Here is a 19,221-nt window from a genome sequence, read left to right on the forward strand (position 1 = left end):
ATTAGTTAATTGCCTTACCAGCTTAAACACACTAAAATTAGTCTCTTAAGTAGTGTAATGCGAACTTGAATTCTGTTAAAGTGAAGCTCAGCAATTTAATTTCAGTTATGGGTAGGGTCATAAGTTCTTTCTATTCATAATATTACAGTTTGTATTATGCATCATTAGAATAAGTTTAAGATTTGTTTGTGTAGTAAGCTGATCCAGAGCAAAACATACCTAAAGAAAATTTCTAACTTGGCTGCCACAATCAAGGTGGGATCAGGTCGTGGAATTTGATTTAAATTAATACATTTGGAATTGAAAGCTAGTCTCAGTAATTATGTCCATGAAACTATCATTGATTATTGTAAAAACCCATATGGTTCACTGATGTCCTTTAGGGGAGGAAATCTGCCATCCTTATCCAGTCTGGCCTGCATGTGACTCCAGACTCTCAGCAATGTGATTGACCCTTAACTGCCCTCTGAAATGGCCTAGCAAGCTACTCAGTTCAAGGATGGTTAAAGATGGGCAACTAAGTTGGCCATGCCAGTGACACCCACATCCCAAGAACAAATAAAGAAAAACAACATTTCAAGTAAAACAATAGATTTTGTGTTGGTAAATGCTCATTTCAAAATGCTTAGTTAATTTGCCAGTAATTGATGTTGACCAACAGCACCTTGCTAATGGCAGTCAGTGCGTCTAAAGAGGCTTTGAATCATGCTGAGCCATGCAAAGAAGATTCCAGGCTCAATCTTTGGTTTGTATTAAGATCGCCAGTCTTAGTCAAGGCTGTACTGAGGGTACAGGAATTGTCTCGGCATCTCACGGCTTGAGAGGTGGGAGAAATTGACAGGAGTTCTCAGTTCTGGTCACTAACACCTGCATGGACATTACTGGAAGTCATAAGCTGTTTTGGCTCACAGCCTACCGATACTTGATGTGGGCTGCAAAGTGAAGAATGACCACATAGGTGGCTGTTCCTGTGCAAAGAAGGACTTGCATTTATATGGTATTTTAACACACTTTTCCACCATCTCAAAATACATTGTGATGCAGTGGTTATTATCTAGGTAAATGAGGCAGCAATGTTTTGTACAGCAAGATCCCATAAAACTGAGATGAATCACTTTTGCTTGAGGGAAGAATGTTGGTCAGTTTTGAGGAGAACACTCTGCTCAACTTATGCCAATGGATCTTTGGGCTAACGCCTCATGAAAGATGACATCTCTGACGGTAACAGCACTCCCTCAGTACCGTTACGGCATGCCAATTTAGATTATATACTCAAGTTCAGCAGCGGGTCTTGAACCCACAGCTTTCTGACTCAGGAGGGAAAGTGTTGTGCACTTAATCTCTAGGGGTTGTGCATTAAAACATTTTGCATAAAAGCATCTCTTTAGAATATCTAACTAATGCTGTTGTAAATTCCCAAGAAGCATTTGCATTGAACAGAATTGCAAAGTTGAATAATGGCAAATAGTTACAGATTTTGAGCGACTTAGCAGTTTATCAATTAGTTATCAACGCATCAACACATATGAGATGAGGGACAGGCACTACACTAATACCGGTACCTTAATTATATTGAGACTCTGTGATCTGGGCTTTGGTTATGCTTGGTGCTCCCAATGAAGCAACAACAAAGTTAAACACAATGTTCATGCACAAGTATGGACATTTCAAAGTTTGAAAGTGGGTGGTTAATGTTGCCGTGTGATTTGACCATGAAAGTTACATAGCCAATCTGGATTTTGCTTGTACCCAACTTCCCCCCACGCACTTTCCACCAGGAGTCGCGGGATAGCAGTTAGGAGCACGGGCCTGGCGGATTTTTGTCTTCCATTCCCCCTCATGAGTCAGTGCATGCTGAGATCAATTGTTGAGTTCTAACTGTTGTCCATAGAAGGCCTGCTTTTAGCACAGACTGTGGTTTGCAGCTGTGATGTTCTGCTGTGGTAAAACATCAGGCAGCATCAGTCACCAAGAGCTGGATTCACTTCGATAGTGTTCAGACGTGTGCTGGCAGGTATGAAACTCAGGAAGGAAGTAATTCCCTGCAGAAGAACTGGGCAGAGGCTTGGCGGATGCTAACCTGTTTTTTGTCTGCTAAGACGGGTGGAGCTTTGTTGCCTGTCAGTCCTGATGAGAGTGAGTGGCTCAATTAAATGGTCTCAACAAATGAGAATGGAGCAGTAGAAAACATATACTGTATATGAAGTGTAGATGGCATTGGGTTACATAATCTAGTAGTTTAAAAATGATAATGTGTTGCCTTGGCCAAATGGGCAAGCATAATGACCACCAGGTTGCTTTCATCTCGAACTTTGGCTGATGTTTTGGGGGTTAGAATCCTTGATTCTGTCTGTTTAACATTGCCATGGGATTATGTTGCCTGAACACATCCAAGTGTTGATTTTTATTGTGTGGAATTTCAAAATTATCTAGTTTTTATTTTTGTTAGTTTAAGTGGGGGCTTACATTCTGCTATTCTGTTCATTTTTTTCTCTCTGTGGTAATTATGGGAATGGTGTAATAGATCTGGATTATTTTTCTTACATGTAACTCGTGAAATGTGGATGAATGTACAGAGCACATTACAATTGCTTCTTCAGTACTGAAATTGTAGAACAGAACTTTCCATTGCAAGGTTAGCTGATGCAGCAAAATACACTTGTGTGCTTATTTATTGCTTTGATTAAGAGCCGTGCTGTACTGCATAAACCTACATATTTCTGTACAGTTTCCACATGTGAAGCTTTCAATTACAGTATTTTTCATCAAGCCTAAAATAAATTAATGTTTGATGCAGCTGAAGTGACAGTCTAACTTGTAAAAAGATCATTTGATAAATGTGTCCATTAGTAAATATTTTTATTTTACTTTTTAAAACCCTATTCGTCTTGGTAATCAAAGAAATGCATGGCTGTGCTTTCTTGGTTACTTAGAAGAGCCTTACCATTCTAACTCCTTTTAAGAAAAACAAATTGTTGGAAGGAATTATGATTTAAGACCTCTTGTTTTCTTCTAACGTTTTTGTTTCCTAATTATCCAGTTAATTCTGATGACGTGATTGGAGAAGTGGCTTGGAGGAATTACTTAATTTGAGTGTTCGATTAACAAATCCAATTCAACAGACTTTTGACTCTGCAGTGATGTTCAGTCGTCATCGCTGTGGCTCAGTTCATAGCACCCTCGTCTTTGAATCAGAGGGTTGTGGGTTCATGTCCCACTCCCGGAAACCAAGAACTGTGATTGTACTCGTAAAGAGTTGCAATCTGTGACTGTTGATAACTCGAAAGAGTATCCAGCATTAAGACATACAAAGCAAGAAGGTCCCAGATTTGATTCCCAATCTGGCATATTGTGCATCCCCCACCTCTTCCCTCACTCCCCCATTATCAGCCTTGCCTTCAGCTAACTAAGCTCTAAAATTCCCCCCCCCAACCTTTAACCTCTCTGCCCCTCTACCTTTCCTCCTTTTAAGCTGCTCTTTAAACCCTACCTGTTTGACTTCCATTTATGTTCTGCTGTGTCCCATGTGACTGGGTTACACGTAGCAACCTTTTTTCAGCTTTCAATCATTCCATCAACAAAAGAAGGGTATAACTGGTCACTTGTGTTGTTAGCAGTCAGGTGAGGTTACCCTGTACTACCTGTTGTCGTGTTGATCTTACTCCTGGTGAGCAATGCCAAGTGGGGTGTCATAGTTCCATCAGTGGCTTTCAAATCCAAGAGATATATTCAGGGTGAGATTTGAGCCATCATTGAGTTGAAGAAGAGAACCTAGCCTGATCTAACTGAGACCTAGTGTTCTTTCCTTTTCCTTTGACCACCTCCTTGGGGCACCTAGTCACTCTTGAGTCAGCAACTAAATGACATATAGCAGTGACCAGAGTAACTTTCACTCCGACTTTATTGAGAAGGACTTGGATCCGGGATAACACCTTCCCCCAGTATGATTGTCAGAATCCAAAAGTTAGTGTGAAGTAATTGCTGAATTAAATCTTCTGATGACTCCACTACACAGGTCATTGGAGCATTGACTCACTGTGTCGCCCTCTGTTGTCCTTTTTATAGTTGTAACTGTATCTTTAGTCAATAGGAACATTTATAAATTATTAATGCGGAACCTTAAAATCAACCCAGAGTACAAAATATATGCTTCTGTTATAGCTCGATCAATACTGTCACTGCTCATAATTGAAAATTGATCGACAATAGATAGATTTTCAGACAAATTATTTTCAAAGGATTTTTTCACTGATTTCAAAGAGCTGTTGCAGACTGTATACTGCTCAGTGATGTAAATTTAAAAATAGCGTTCCAGTCCAATTCTTAGAGTTAAAAATAATTATGCTGCATCAGCTATTTTGTTAAAGTATTTTCAGGTAACTACCAGTAGTATGAATGTAGTTCACCCAGTGTTATTGCAGAGGTTCCAAGAGAATTCTTGAATTGGCATTAAAATATTTTATATATTGTCTTCTTGGCTCCCTCAGAGCACTCTTGCCTTTGAGTCAAATTTGTGGTTCTGACTCCCATTCCAGAGCATGAGCACATGATCTAGGTTGGTACTTCAGTGCAGTACTGAACAAGTGCTGCAATGTCAGTAGTGCCATTTTTCAAATGAGATGTTAAACAGTGGCCTCTTCTACCAGTTGAGGTGGATGTGTGCAGATTTACTGCTGCATTTGCCTATACCATGATTATGGTTCAACTTCAAAAGCAACTCATTGAGTGGTGAAGCACTTTGGGATGATCTGAGGATGTGAAAGATGCTGTATAATGATCTTTTGTGCCAATTGTGGATTGTATAAAAGATTATAGTTATATATACACATTGTACAAAAGACCTCTATCAACCAAATGGTGAATTATATAAGGGACCTGTGTGAACTTGCATAAGCAATAGGTGATTTCAGAATGGTGCATCATACAATAATTTTGTGGAAACTGTATTTCATAATTGACCCATATCAGTAACATAATTAATTGTTTCCAATGTTAAAGAAAATGAGGTTTATAGTATAAACATCTTTTTTGGGTGCAGCTGTGCTGCCACTTTTGTGTTTTTGCAATGTTATTTCTATTTTGCAGTGATTCTGGAGTCTGCTGGTGAATGCTGCTGTGCAAAACCTCCTCAGGGAGCCCATCTCACACTGCTTGGGCTCATCACCGCATTGCGTATGACTCCGATGCGGTGTCCTGGACATTTTATAGACAAAGCAGAAGTTCTTTTAATGCTGCAACAGTGGGCATTCCTATCCGTGCCCTTAAATCATTCAACAATTTACTGTCAGCTGAGCAGAACACACATGTATAAACCTGCATGCATGAAGTTGTACACCTGAGAGAGTTCGCTTACTGGTATCGAAGTGGTATATGGTTCTGAATCAGTTATGTAACCACCACACTCAGATGTCTACTACATCAACATTTCATAATAAATTACAAATTACATATATGTGTATAATGTTGGTTTCTTAATGAAGATGCTTAATCTTTTAATTACTGTATAGCATAACTTTAGAATTGAAATCTCACACTTTAAGTTACCTTTACTTTTCTATTCCTTTACTGCTTGTTTTGTGATAAACGGAAATATTTTTAGTGAAATTTTGTTACATAAGCTTCTTCAGCTTCAGGCTATCCCAACTTTTCTCAAAAGTAGGATTGAACTCATTTTGATTTTGTTTGATAATGCTCCAGGAAGTAATTTGGGTTATTTTACTACCAATGGTGCTATATAAATGGAAGTTGTTGTTTGTATCGGGAGACTATTTGACAGTGTGGGACCCACTGTACCTTCAGCTGACCAGTACCTCCTAGTTGTATTCGCTGAATTATGATCAGAGCGGGAAGAACCCTGGCTGAAATCAGTGAGTTCAGAGTAAGCTGGGGACCTTCCCCTTTTTTATTACCTAGAGTCACACTATCAATGCTTGGACATACCAAGCAATGAAGGAACTTCCCTGCACTTACTATAGGATTCAGATGACATGAACCATGAAGTGAAACTTGAGTTGATTGATGTCAAAGACACTGATTCCTTCAGTGCGTTACTATCGTTAAAAGTACTAACCAACTTCTCCATATTGTAGACTGTAACAGCATTCTGAAAGAAAAAAACTGCCCTCCTTTCAACCACAAAGCCGTCCTTGATTGTACCACCCGAATGAATTTGCAGCTCTTTTCTACTGTTGCAGTGACATTGAAGTTTTATTTTTAGACTTTTTATTTCACAGCTTGTTATAGGATGGTTGTGCAAATAATAATAGATAGAAGCAGATATGGATAGAGCTGCTTGAAACCTGTTAAACATTCAAGCTTAGATAATAGAAATGACGCAAGTGAAAGTTTGGGTAAAATGGTGCTGTGGTCATTGAGATGTTTATTTCATACAATATGATTTTGTTTCTTAAATATAATACCATTGTGTCACAAAATGCACTCAATATCTGTGAAACTTTCATTTATTTTTTGCTTTACTTTCATTGCAGAAGCTTACAGTGGCCAAGTAAAGCAAAAAAAAGATTTTTGATTAGGGTAATGTGGTTGATATGGTGCATGTGGACTTCCAAAAGACATTTGATAAAGTGCCACATAACAGGCTTGCCAGCGAATTTGAAGCTCATGAAATAAAAGAGATAGTGGCTGCATGGATACGGAGTTGGCTGAGAGATAGGAAGCAGAGTGGTGATAAACATTTATGCTTTAGACTGAAGGAAAGTATACAGTGGGATTTCTCAGGGGTTGGTACTAGGAACACTGCTTTTCTTGATATCTATTAATGATTTAAACTTGGCTGCTCAGGCCACAATTTCAAAATTTGCAAGAATTATGACTGTGAGGAGGATAGTTACAGACCTCAAGTGGACCTAGACTGATGGAATGGACGGACATGTGGCGGATGAAATTTAACAAGGGGAAGTGCCAAATGATACGTTTTGGTGGAAAGATCAAGGAGAGACATTATAAAATAACAATACAATTTTAAAGGTACGGGAACAGAGATACCCAAGGGTATATGTGCATGAATTGTCGAAGGCCGCCGAGCAGGCTGGAAAAGTAGATGAAAAGGCATGTGGGATCCTGGGCTTTTTAAATAGAGGCAAAAGAGTACAAAAGCAAGAAAGTTATGATGAATCTTTATAAAACACTTCAGCTGCAACTGGAGTATTGTGTCCAATTCTTGGCACTGCACTTTAGGAAGGATGTGATGGTTTTACGAAGAATGCAGAAAAGATTCACGACAATAGTTCCGGGCTGAGGAACATTTTTTACATGGATAGATCGGAGAAGCTGTGGTTGTTCTTCTTTGAGAAGAGGAGACTGAGAGGAGATTTGTTGGATATGTTCAAAATCATGAGGGGCCTAGACAGAGTAGATGGAAAGGAATTGTTCCTGTTGGTGGAAGGTTTGGGAACCAGAGGACACTGATTTAAGGTGATTGGCAAAAGAACCAAAGGTAGCATGAGTGGTTACGGTCTGGAACACACTGCCCGAGAGGGTGTTGGAGGCAGTTCCAATCATAACTTTCAAAGGGGAATTGGATAAGCAGTCAAAAGGAAACAGGGAAAGAGCAGGGGAGTGGGACACGCTAATTTGCTCTTACTGTGAGCTGGCACAGACTCAACAAGCTGAATGGCCTCCTTCCGTGCTGTAACCATTCTTTGATTCTAATGTCATATTTCTTAGACTAAAAGTGGAACCTCACAATTACCTCAGACATCATTTCCTCATATAAAAGAAAGAAGGTATAGAAAATAGTTAATTCTTAATTGGGTGGATTTGCACAGTCCATTTATAAATGACCGCTTAAAGCAAAACTAAAACAAAACCTCTCCACAGTCTGTACCTTGTTGATGATTTTCACCTTCCTTGCTCTTGCTTTAAAATAGCACATTTTCACATTCTGGCTAACCCTCATTAACTTACACCAGAGCATCAAAATGTGTGATCCAAATGACGGTGAGATAGGCAAATTAAGATTTTTAGATGTTATATTTTATACTTTTATATTAGACCAATGAAGAGAAGTTCGCACCCAGAGTGCAATATTGTTGAGTATAATAAAACCTTTTGAGAGTCACTTTTTCTTAGGTTGGGTGTGGGGAGGGAGAGAGAAGAGCAGAAAGATGGATTGCGCTGGTATACCAAGACATTTGAGGAGTTAATTTCAGTAGGTCATGAATTGTAGTTCAGTGGCTCCCCAATACTTGAACTCTGATGTAATTGGGTGCATTTTTCAAGTGTTGACTAGGCCACTTGACAGATAATTGGAACCATTACAGAAAGAAGGAGTAATGTCTTTTTTTTGGTGGGAAAATGAGATCGGAAAGCCGATTGTTCAGCCTGCCCCACTTGAATCACCTAAATGACCTGCTAAAGCACTATTCTCACCTCCTCAGCTGGATAAGAATGCAAGATGAAGAATAAATCTATAAGAATAATGAGGAGGTAGCACCGTAAAAATGATCTAGCAACATGCAGAACCCTCATTAACAATATTATTGGCTACGGGGTTGTGCAGTGCAGGGTAACCGAAAGCAAACAGTGCACAGAAATCTGACGATTCTGTTTTGCCATTCCTTCTCTTGGGGCTATCTGTAGTGCTATGTTTGCTTCCCCTTCCTGTCTCCATAAATATCATGGATTTAAATGTTTTCTTTCACGCTCTGTCTCATGCATGCTCATTCTTTTGCTTTTATGCACATAGTCGACCTATCTCTTCCTCTCCCTTTTTGCACTATCTTTCCCTTACAGTCATCCTGATTTTCTTTACTTCATTTATTTTGTATGTATGTGTAGAATATTGTAAACCACTCCCACTATTGCTGATCATTTGAAAAATAAATTTAATCCATTGTCATCCATCACTAATAATCTTCATTTCTACTCCACCCACTTCCCTCTTTTAACCTTGTGTCCAATTTCTGCTTTGGTACTTGTTCAGCTTCAGGCTCTTCAAAGTGCATATGCACCATTCGTTCCTTCCACTCAGGCTGTAATCGAGTAGTCCTCTTCAGCCCTCCCACTCAGCTCTATCCAAGTACTCTAGCTCTACTTCATTTCTTCTCTCAGATTAGCTCTGCGCCTCTTAAAAATTAATGGGAGAAGGAACAGGATCACTACCCACAAAATATTTGATCTGTCGGTCCTAATTCATCCTGTGTGCTACCTTAAAATCACTAATGACAGTTGGCGATAGCACTGCAGTGTGTCCCTAATCAAAATATCAGCACCTTGGCTAGTATCACAATAGTTGCCAACCTCCCCTCCGCCCCATCCCTGTTTCAATTCTTGCTTCATGCCTCTGATCTGCAGTGTTCCCTCCCTGTTAGTCTTCAGGCCTCTGCCTCACCAGTGTATTTCCTCCACCCCATTCTAGCTTTTTGGCTTCTCAACATTAGGCCATCAGCCCACAAGTCTACCCGTAGTTTGTTTTTAACTTGCTCCAGTTCTAACAGCGCCTGAACATGCTTGTATCTGCCACAGCCATAACTCTACTTCTGCCCTAACATCAGGGCAGCCATTTAGTCTAGCTCACAGGGTCAAAACTCTGGATCCAACAATCCCAGGTTACTGTTGCTTGGTCCTCACCACACCTATAATTCCTTCACAGCCTATATCTAACTTTCCAAACTTGAATCCCCTCCCTCCCTGTCCATCTTCCTCCAACCCCATCCCTTATTTTCTTGCCGTGCACGTTAGTGTTTCAGCACATCCCAAATAGTTGTCTTTACCTGGCCCAGATACTCAGTTTAAATTATTTATATGTGTGCTGCCTTGTTGTATTTCCTGCCCTTGAAGTAGATGGGTGTTGCTGCTGGAGAAGGGAAGAACTACAAACTCAATTAAAGCATATACATGTGTATATGTATGTATATGTATGTGTATGTATATGTATGTATATATGTATGTATGTGTGTATATGTATATTATGTGTGTGTATACTGAAAGAGAATATATAAAAGAGTAAGGGAGACAGAGAAATATAGAGATAACTACAGGAATTATCTGACATCTATGCAGTGAATGGAAGGCAAACAGAAAGACGGAAATACACAGAATTAGAAATTGAAAGCCAAGTAGGGACTCAGCTCAAAACTTTATTCTTAACTGAGACTCCAAAATACATGTCCCCCTTCTATAAGTCTCTCTCCATCTCTTCAGTACCCCTTATGCCTCGCATACATTTATCTTTAATATATAGTTTTACCTTTCTATTTAAAAGCAGGACAGACTGTAATGTAGCAGTCAATGAGTGATTGGCTGGAGACACTGGAAGATACTAGAGAAAACACATTTTAATTTTCTTCCCGTAAGCAGAACCATGAGAGATGTAAGGGTTTTCTCCTGTATATCAAATATCCTAAAGCCTTCTACATTGATGGTTAACCAAGTAACCGGGAGAAGGGGGCGGTAGAGGGTGGAAGAAGGAATAATTTGCTGTTAAAATTTGACAAATGATGTGCATTTGAAAAAAACGATTGCACAAGATATTAAATTAAGACCCTCATCCCCGTGGTTGTTAAAAATGCTATGGCAATTTTCGAAGAAGACCAAGGAATTTTCTCAATGCACTGATCAACGTTCCTCTTTCAACCCACGCCGCTAAAGGAGATTAACTGGTCATTGAGCTCATTGCTGGTTGTTGCACATTGCTGGTCCAAGATGGCTGCTGTGTTTGCTTACACAGCTGCTATTTGACTCTAGAGTAACCCATAGTATCTGAAACACTTTGAGATACTTGAACGTGAGAAGATTGTCTATTAATGCAAATATCTTTACAATTAGCAAGCTTCTAATTAGAAAGATGTTCTTAAAAAAGTGCACACAGAGTATTAACATTTCTGCCAGAAGGTATCCTGTCGTGCACTTGTGCTGAAAATTATGGATCATCATGACAGATGCCAAAAAGATTATTTTTCTTACTGAAACTGAATTGAATATGTTACTTTAAGGAAGAACTAGTTAAAAGATACTTGAAAATTGCGGTTTCTTTAAGAAACCTACATTGTGTGTCTAGTTTATTTTTAATAAAGGTTGTTACATAAATTCAAGATTTTGGTTGTGCTTCCGTACATATAAATGGAATCTTTTGTTTAGAAGAATAACCAGGTGCACTATTCCAAATCATATGAAAGCAACAACTGGTCTTCAAGGACCGACCTTATATAAAAATAAAATTAAATGCAGCCATACCAGCAAAGCATTAGTTCACAAACGCAGACTTAGAAATTCTGGGCACTGCTGGGCTTGTTGTAACATGAAATCTACAGTGTAGCTATAGCAACGGTGCACTTTCAATGCGAACATCTTGTCATTTTCTTTAATCCGTTGCAGCTGTGGAACCAAAAAAAATAAATTGGTGTTGCTATAGTTACCATCTTTGTTGCATCAAACCACTTTTGTGCCCAGTTTCCTGCTGCTTTTTAACATTCAGAGACATTCCAGATTCCCTTTTTGTTTAAAAAAAAAGCCAGGCGATTCATGAAGTTAGACAGTGAGGTTGAGGAATATATGCGTATGTTCAATTTTAACTGTTTCACTACTGTAAACAACTGGATTTGTCAATTTTGCTAATCTGGAGAGAAAAACAACAACTTGCAACGATTTAGTGATGTTAACATAGTGAAATGTCCCAAGGTGCTTCGTAGGAGCATTATCAAACAATATTTGACATTGAGCCACAAAAGGAGATAGTGGGAACTCCAGATGGCAACATTTTCATATGATTGCAGAGTGTAATGAGCGAGTTAACATTAATATCCCTTTTATTTTCTGGACCCGCCTACGCTGTAAATAGTTTAATTCATAACCTTTGACTTCAATCAAGGTTTTTGGCACAGGGAAGGAAAGTCTAACAAAATGTGTTTGTGCAGTTTTTCTGCTTCGTTACTCTGATATTGCTCCTGTTAGATGAGATTCAATATTCTGAGAGTTGAACTTACTTGGCTTAAATGAATCCAGGTTTAACATTTTCAAAATCTTTAATTGATGTACTTTCTATAAACGGGCCCTAAAGGAAGTTCTAGATAGAATATATTAAAAGCATATTTATATTTCAAAATGTTCACCATTTTGGAATTGCCCTCTTTGCTGATGATTAAAGTTTCTTTTTATTTACTTTAAGTTTTTGAAAGGTGTTTTGAGTGGTTAATTACTTGGCTCTCAAATGGAAGGTTACAAGGCCCACTGACCAGGTTTATAGAAATAAGCTTCTTCACTGGATGCTAGATGAAGCACTTTGAAAACAAAGCAACTCCATCTCAAAGGAAGAGTAACTGGGCAACTTCCTTCAGTTGTGCCTCTTTTGATTTTGTGTCTAGATCATCTTGCCTTGCAAGTCAGCTGATGGTTCTTTGATTTGATCTGTTCCATTATGGGGTAGTGCTGAGTAGTTCCCAAGTCCCATTCTTGAGTGAGGGAAGATCATGTCCCCCTCAAGGCAGTTGCAAAATAACCTTAGTTGGAAGGTTAGGGACATGTCAGCTAACTCATAGCCAGAGGACTGACTGAGTAAAGATTTTTTTTATTCATTCGTAGGATGTAGACATTTCTGGCTAGACCAGCATTTATTGGCCATCCTAATTGCCTTTTGAGAGGGTGGTGGTGAGCTGCCTTCTTAAACTGCTGCTGCCCCTGTGGTGTAGGTACATCCATAATGCTGTTAGGAAGGGAGTTCCAGGATTTTGACCCAGTGACATTGAAGGAATGGCGATGTGGTTACAAGTCAGGATGGTGTGTTGCTTGGAAGGGAACTTGTAGGTGGTGATGTTCCCATGCATCTGCTGCCCTTGTCCGTCTAAGTGGTAGAGGTCAGGGGTTTGGAAGGTACTATAGAAGGAGCCTTCAGGAGTTGATTTCAAAGTGAATGTATTAGGTTTTTGTCACATTAATTGGAATGTGAATAGCAATTTGGAGAAAAAGAATATTTTAAGAAGAATATTGTAACTAAAACCTAAATGGAAGGGGAAATTAATTTTAAAAAGAAGTAAAAGATGCAATAACTCAAAGAAAAGAAGTATAAGCATTCATAGTAAATCATAAGCTAGAGGTCATACTCCAATACAGATGCAAAATGATCTTAACCAGATGCTTCTGTCCTGCATGTTTGACTGACAACAGGAAACTGACGAGCACATTCCAATGGGGACTTAGGAACAGTAGGAGGCTATTCACCCCCTTGAGTCTGTTCTGCCATTCAATTAGATCATGGTTTATCTGTAACATTTTTTAACCAATCCATTGATTAATTTGAGTCACTGTTTACTGAAGAGCAATTCGACTTTGTGACCCTAAAAGAACATAATTCCACCTTAGAAAAATAATACATTGAAGATTGTCACATGGTCAGATGTACTCCTATCATTATAAAGCAATATATCATTGGACTTAGTATGAGCAGTTTAATAGGTTCACAAGTATATAACGATATAAAGAGCAAAGTTTGTTCTTGCTTGTACTATGTCCTAAAATCTTCTATACTAAAGATCAGTTAAACACATGTACAACATAACCACTATGCTATTATTCCCGTTATAACTCCCAGTTCAACAACACACTGAAGATCCTATGACACTATTGATAAAGGGCAGAGAATTCTTTTAGTGCATTGACCAATGTCGCAACATGATGAGGAGCTTTATGAATTGCAACTACAGGAATATCCTGGAGCTATTCCTAAGAAAGCATATGTGAAGCATGCAAATGGTAGTTTGAGAATGGATAATTCAGCAGCTTTAAACAAGACTTTTGCCTATAATCGTAAGTGTCAGCTTGGCTCAGTTGACTATTGTCTTGCCTCTGATCCAGAAGGCCATTTTTTAAAGTCCCACTCCTGACACTTGAGCATACGGTATAACCTGATGCTGAGGGAATACTGCATTCTCACTTGTGCTGCCTTACAGATGAAACCTTAAACCAATGCCTAAACTCTTGAAGGGCTGAATGGCCGACTCCTGCTCCTATTTTCACTTGGGCATTAACATTTACAGTGATTCAGATTTGGTCACAGAATGTAGCAGTTTGCATGGTACAATTCGAAACAGCGTGGGAGTGTGTCGCTGACGTCTTGGTCAACATTCTTCCTGCAATCAACAACAACAAAAATGAAATTAACTGGCTGTTCATCTTGCTGCTATTTGTGAGACCTTGGCCTTGTGCAATTTATGCAGGAAGTACTTTGGAACACACTAAAGATGAGATGAGGCATTCAAAAAAAAACATTTTTTTTCTGTTGCTTATTTCTATTTTACATGTAATAATTGTCTTTTGCAGGAGGCTGAATAGCACGCAGGGAGAAATCCGTGTGGGACCTAGTCATCAGGTAGGGAAGATCTTGTTTATTCAGCATTTATGGCTCTACATAATCTTTTCAGACACATTTGTAAAATCTGAATGATAAAATTGCATGACGATGTGTATATTTTGTAAAATATGGGATAGTACCTTAGTTAAAATTGGATTTGAGCAGAGTTGCCACTGTTCTCAGCATGCGCATTAGAATTGTTGATCCCAAAACCACTGAAGCTTCTCCTCAAAAAGGGCACATTTTACGCATCTATTGACACTGCAACACTAGGGGGAGCACTTCCAGCACATCCTGTTATTCATTTAACATCCTGTTATTAAACCACAACCCATGCATTAATTAGGATGGAACAACTTGAAATGCAGAATACCATTAACATTGAGTATCCCAAGGATATAAAATTAATAACTGGAGGTAGTTGCTTACTAGCAACACCGACGACAGGAGGGGATTGTAAATCCTTTGTATGTCCTTAGCTGTTCTTTGTATCCAAAACTTTTCTGTCAAAAAGTACCAATGATGATGGAATCCTTGATTTCATGTCTTTGAGAGCCACTGGTGGTATTTGTGCTGAAGACACAACACTGGCCATGGAAGGTGACATAAAGAAGGAAGCAGAGCGAAATCTGAGTCATATTGTTAGGCATTATGGTAACTTAAGCAAACACAGTCATTCCACCATTGTCACTGCCACACTTTACTACAGCAGAGTCTAGTTCAATTTATCATACACAATGTATTTGTTGGCACTGGCTGTGCGTGTTCTGGTTTTGATGATACCAGCACCTTCTTTGTGCACCTGCAAATAAACCTTTCAAACAATGTCAGGAGTTCAGCATTCATGCATACTAAATTATGAAATTCAAGTTAACTCGACCCTATTTGTTCATTTTGCCAATTTGAGGATTTTTTTTTTTCCTATTTAAGAACATAAAGAACAATAAACGTCAGTGAAAAATTCAAATACTGTGTTAGGAGAATCTTAATTCTTGGTAAAATAATATAAACAAGTTAGTTTAGCAGAGTAACTTAGTTTTACTTTGCCTTAAGATTTCGTGCCTCTTCCTCTTCCTGCTGTTGTTGCTCTCTAACGTAGATAGCTATTCGAAACATCCTTTGTGGCACTTATTTCAGAATGATATGAATGCTGTATGCCATTTAATTCGGTCAAAGGCTCATTGATTGCATTTTCATAGCTAAGAATCACTTTTGTTAGCCTGTTAACCAAGGCACGACATGCCCAATAATCCTGGTTAAACCAGTAGAATTGATCTGCTGAATTAACTTCAGCGGTCTTCTAAATCCTTAACTGCAGAGCCAGCATCCTTCCCCCAAAATCAAGTACTGAGAGCTGACGATTTGCACCCATTGCCATTGATGTGGAGAACGGTGTAGGTCAGTTTCTTCAGATACCAGTCTTGATACTACAGGTGGGTTAGCAAGAATGATTTAATCTAAGTGGTGCTGTTAGATGTGCTGAAGGCTCAGTTGGTGCATTTGCTTCCTAGAGCATAACTGAACCATGTAAAGGAAGATGATCCCAGTTTTAATCCTTAGTCTTAGTGTAAAGTTAGCTCATCTCAGTGTTGTGTCAATAGGCATCCTTTTAAAATCCCAGACCCTGCCATCCGCTGGCTGGGAAAGGTCATGTTTGTGGACTATGCTGAGCTTAGACATGATATCTGTCATGGACCAATCCGCTTGCCCCCTTTGAATCAGGTACTGTAGAAATGTTGGCACCCATGGCATTGAACTCAAGTAGGAGTTAGAATCAAAAAAAGGTGAGAGATGAATAGAGATAAAAACTTAAAAAAAAAGAAATTCTTATTAAAGGATCTTAGGTCTGTTCAGTTATTGCTTTTAACATCACTATGAAATCATTTGGGACAATATCATACAGCATATCCATTTAGGTAGTGTAGCATGGCAAGAGCAGAGGAAACAGGCCTTGAATGATTCAGACCTTTCTGCCTACTTCTGATTCAGATCAGGAAAAATGTAAATTGTTAAAGCATTCTAAACCTAATTTTAAGGTGACAACAGTTTTGAAATTCAAAATATTCCAGAAGCTCCTGTCTAATGTGATGACAGAAACCTACCAAATATTCCTTTATGTAGGCACTGATCAAGAATCTTTGGTATAAGGGTAGTCATATCCAGCAGAGTGGGTCATAGGGTTCCTGAAACATGCTTCAAGATCTGCTACTCTGCATTTATGGCAAATTTTTAAAAACAAATTCAGTGAGTGTGTGAAAAGTCATCACCCAGTTTGCAAAACTCACTCCTCCTCATATGTTCAAACAACTGACGGCTACCATGGTCCTCTCAATAAAGATGGGCAAAGATTTGGACAGTGGTAAGGAAAGCTGCTCTTTCTTTAGCAAATCACTTTTCTGCACAAATTAAGGAACTCATTAAGCAAGCTTAAGTGGATCTGCAGGATTTAGGTGTAATACCGGCGCTCCCTAGTATGTTATTTTGCATTTCTTTGTTGCCTTTCTGTGACCTGCCTGTAACCTTGCTACTTTTCATTTGTAAGGCTTTCTTCAGCAATCAGGTAACTGATCTGCTTAAGAGAAACACCATCAGGGTATTTTAGGCATGGTACAGCAAAGGAAGCCTCATCAATAGGTCAAGACAGGGTGCTCCACCAGTCCCAATTCTTCAAAAAGGACATTAGTGCACTTGGTAACGAACTGGACTCAGCTGTTGTATTTTGAATTAAGATTTTCTAAGTTCTGGAGTATCTATTTGGAAGAATGCACATTGGAATTATTCTGTCATTGGAACTCGGGGCCCTTTTGCCTGCATGCACAAGGTGTGATAACAAAAGCATTCTGGATTCCATAATCCTCAATCAGCTCTTCAAAGTGAAGTTTAAACTGTCCAGTGTGCCAGAAATTATCCATGTAAGATACTGGTGGCCACCTATTTCCATTTCTCAAGGTTGCAGCACATTATGCAAGATTTACACTCAAGGTTTAAACTTACCACATTGGGTGTATCCCTTTGAAGCACTTGCACAAGAAGCTGGATTTAATCAGTCAGTGATGTGGCACTGGTATGTAGCCCTAGACTTCCAACGTCAAAGTGTCTGGGACATTGCAAGCTGACCAGGCTTGATCTTTCTGCCTGCTAATTCTAACCAAATGGTTGATGTGGTGGTTTGTGGTGTGGTGTTGGATGGCTTTATCTGGAGACCAGATGTGTGAATATGTACTTATAGTAGGTACGTTATTTTGCTACATTGCTTGGGTTGCAGAGGCATGTTTGACGATTAGGTTTATATTCCTACAGTATTCAAGGGGAAGATGGCAGTGCAGTAATTTTTTTCTATTGGTTCATGGGATATGGGTGTCGCTGGCTAGGTCAGCATTTATTGCCCATCCCTAATTGCCCTTGTTCCGAGGTCATTTAAGAGTCAACCACTGTGGGTCTGGAGTCACTTGTAGGCCAGGCCAGGTAAGGACAGCAGATTTTCTTCCCTGAAGGATGTTATTGAACCAGATGGGTCTTTACGACAATCGGCAATGGCTTTGTGGTCATTATCAGACTTTTATTGAATTCAAATTTCGCCATCTGCCATGGTAGGATTCGAACCTGGGTCCCCAGAGCATTATCCTGGGTCTCTGGAATACTAGTCCAGTGACAATACCACTATGCCACCGCTTCCCCCAATTAATTAATTAATGCCCCTGGAGTCACCTTCTGGGCTGAGGTATCTTTAAATTGCTGTACGTTTGATGGGACATTAGAACCAAGTAAATCTTTGAGGCAAATTTAATAATTCTCTCTGAAACCAAGCAGCTCCACAGTGTTCCGGTGCTCTGCTGAAGAATAACCATGGAAACCAGGCTCTTATAATGGGGCTTCAAAGGGCAGACCAGGCATTGGTGCTGGCCGGGATTTTTCTCACTTGGCTGCAGAAAACCCTGCAAGCTTAGGTCCTAGTAGTTAAAGTGGTCATACAGAGGGAATAATCTCTTGCATTTATGTAGCTGATTTAACATAGAAAATCATCCCAAAGCATTTCACAAAAGCATAATCGTGAATGGTCACTGAGCCAAAGAATGTACTATTAGGAACAGTGATCAAAAATTTAGTGAAGGTAGCTAAACAGAAGGATTAGCATTTTAAACGGGAGGTACTGTTGGACTAGCAGCCAGTGTAATTCAGGAAGGACACTGATGAGCAGGACGGCGCTGAAGATGATTTTGGAAGTAAAGATTTATGTAAGGACGAAGATGCAAGTAGTAGAGTCTGTTGACTAGTTGAGAGACAGAGACCTTGATGAGGGTTTCAGTAGCAGATGTGCTGAGTAGCAGTGGAAATGGGCTGATTTATGGAGGTGCTCTTTGTAACGAAGAGGATATGGGATCAGAAACTTAGCTTGGGGTCAAAAGGGTGCAGAGCTATGGATAATTGGGTTCAACTTGAGATATTGGCCAGAGAGAAGAATCAAATCAGCGGAAAAGGCCCAGAGGTTGTGACAGGGTGTGAAGACGACAATTCCAGTGTTCTGTGTTTAGCTGGAGGAAATTGAAGGACAAGTCAAGACGAGCAGTTGGAGTGTGGGGTTGATGGAAACTATTTTCTCAGGCAGGGTAGTCCTGAAAAAGGGAGTATAACCTTAAAATTAGAGCTTGATTGTTCAGGGGTGATGTCAGGAAGCAGCTCTTCAAAGAAAGGGTGAAATCTGGAACTCTTTCTTCTCTGCTACCTGTCCCTGCTCGCCAACCCTACCACCCCTCAGTAACCCATTGAGGGTGGGTCACTTGAAAATTTCAAAACTGAGTTTGATTGATCTTTGTTGAAGTTATTAAAGGATATGGAATGAAGACCATGCATTGTGTGCTGGGAATCAAGGTAGATGGAGTTGAAGTATAGATCAGCCATGATCTATTTGACTGGCA

General features: G+C 39.4%; 1 protein-coding gene across 12 annotated transcripts in view; it reads left to right on the plus strand.

Moving 5' to 3' along the window:
- The window catches only part of rerea (arginine-glutamic acid dipeptide (RE) repeats a), a 500,784-nt gene that overhangs the window by 278,060 nt on the left and 203,503 nt on the right, over nt 1-19,221 (plus strand). For all 12 annotated transcript variants that reach the window (XR_013578875.1, XM_078557838.1, XM_078557840.1 and 9 more), the window contains one exon: nt 14,275-14,323. Coding sequence is in view for 11 of the 12 variants with exons in the window: in XM_078557838.1 (XP_078413964.1) it covers nt 14,275-14,323 (49 nt within the window). In the remaining variant the exon portion in view is untranslated. The remainder of the gene's footprint in view (nt 1-14,274; nt 14,324-19,221) is intronic.

The sequence above is a fragment of the Cetorhinus maximus genome, chromosome 15, assembly GCF_964194155.1.
Source record: "Cetorhinus maximus chromosome 15, sCetMax3.hap1.1, whole genome shotgun sequence".
NCBI lineage: Eukaryota > Metazoa > Chordata > Chondrichthyes > Lamniformes > Cetorhinidae > Cetorhinus > Cetorhinus maximus.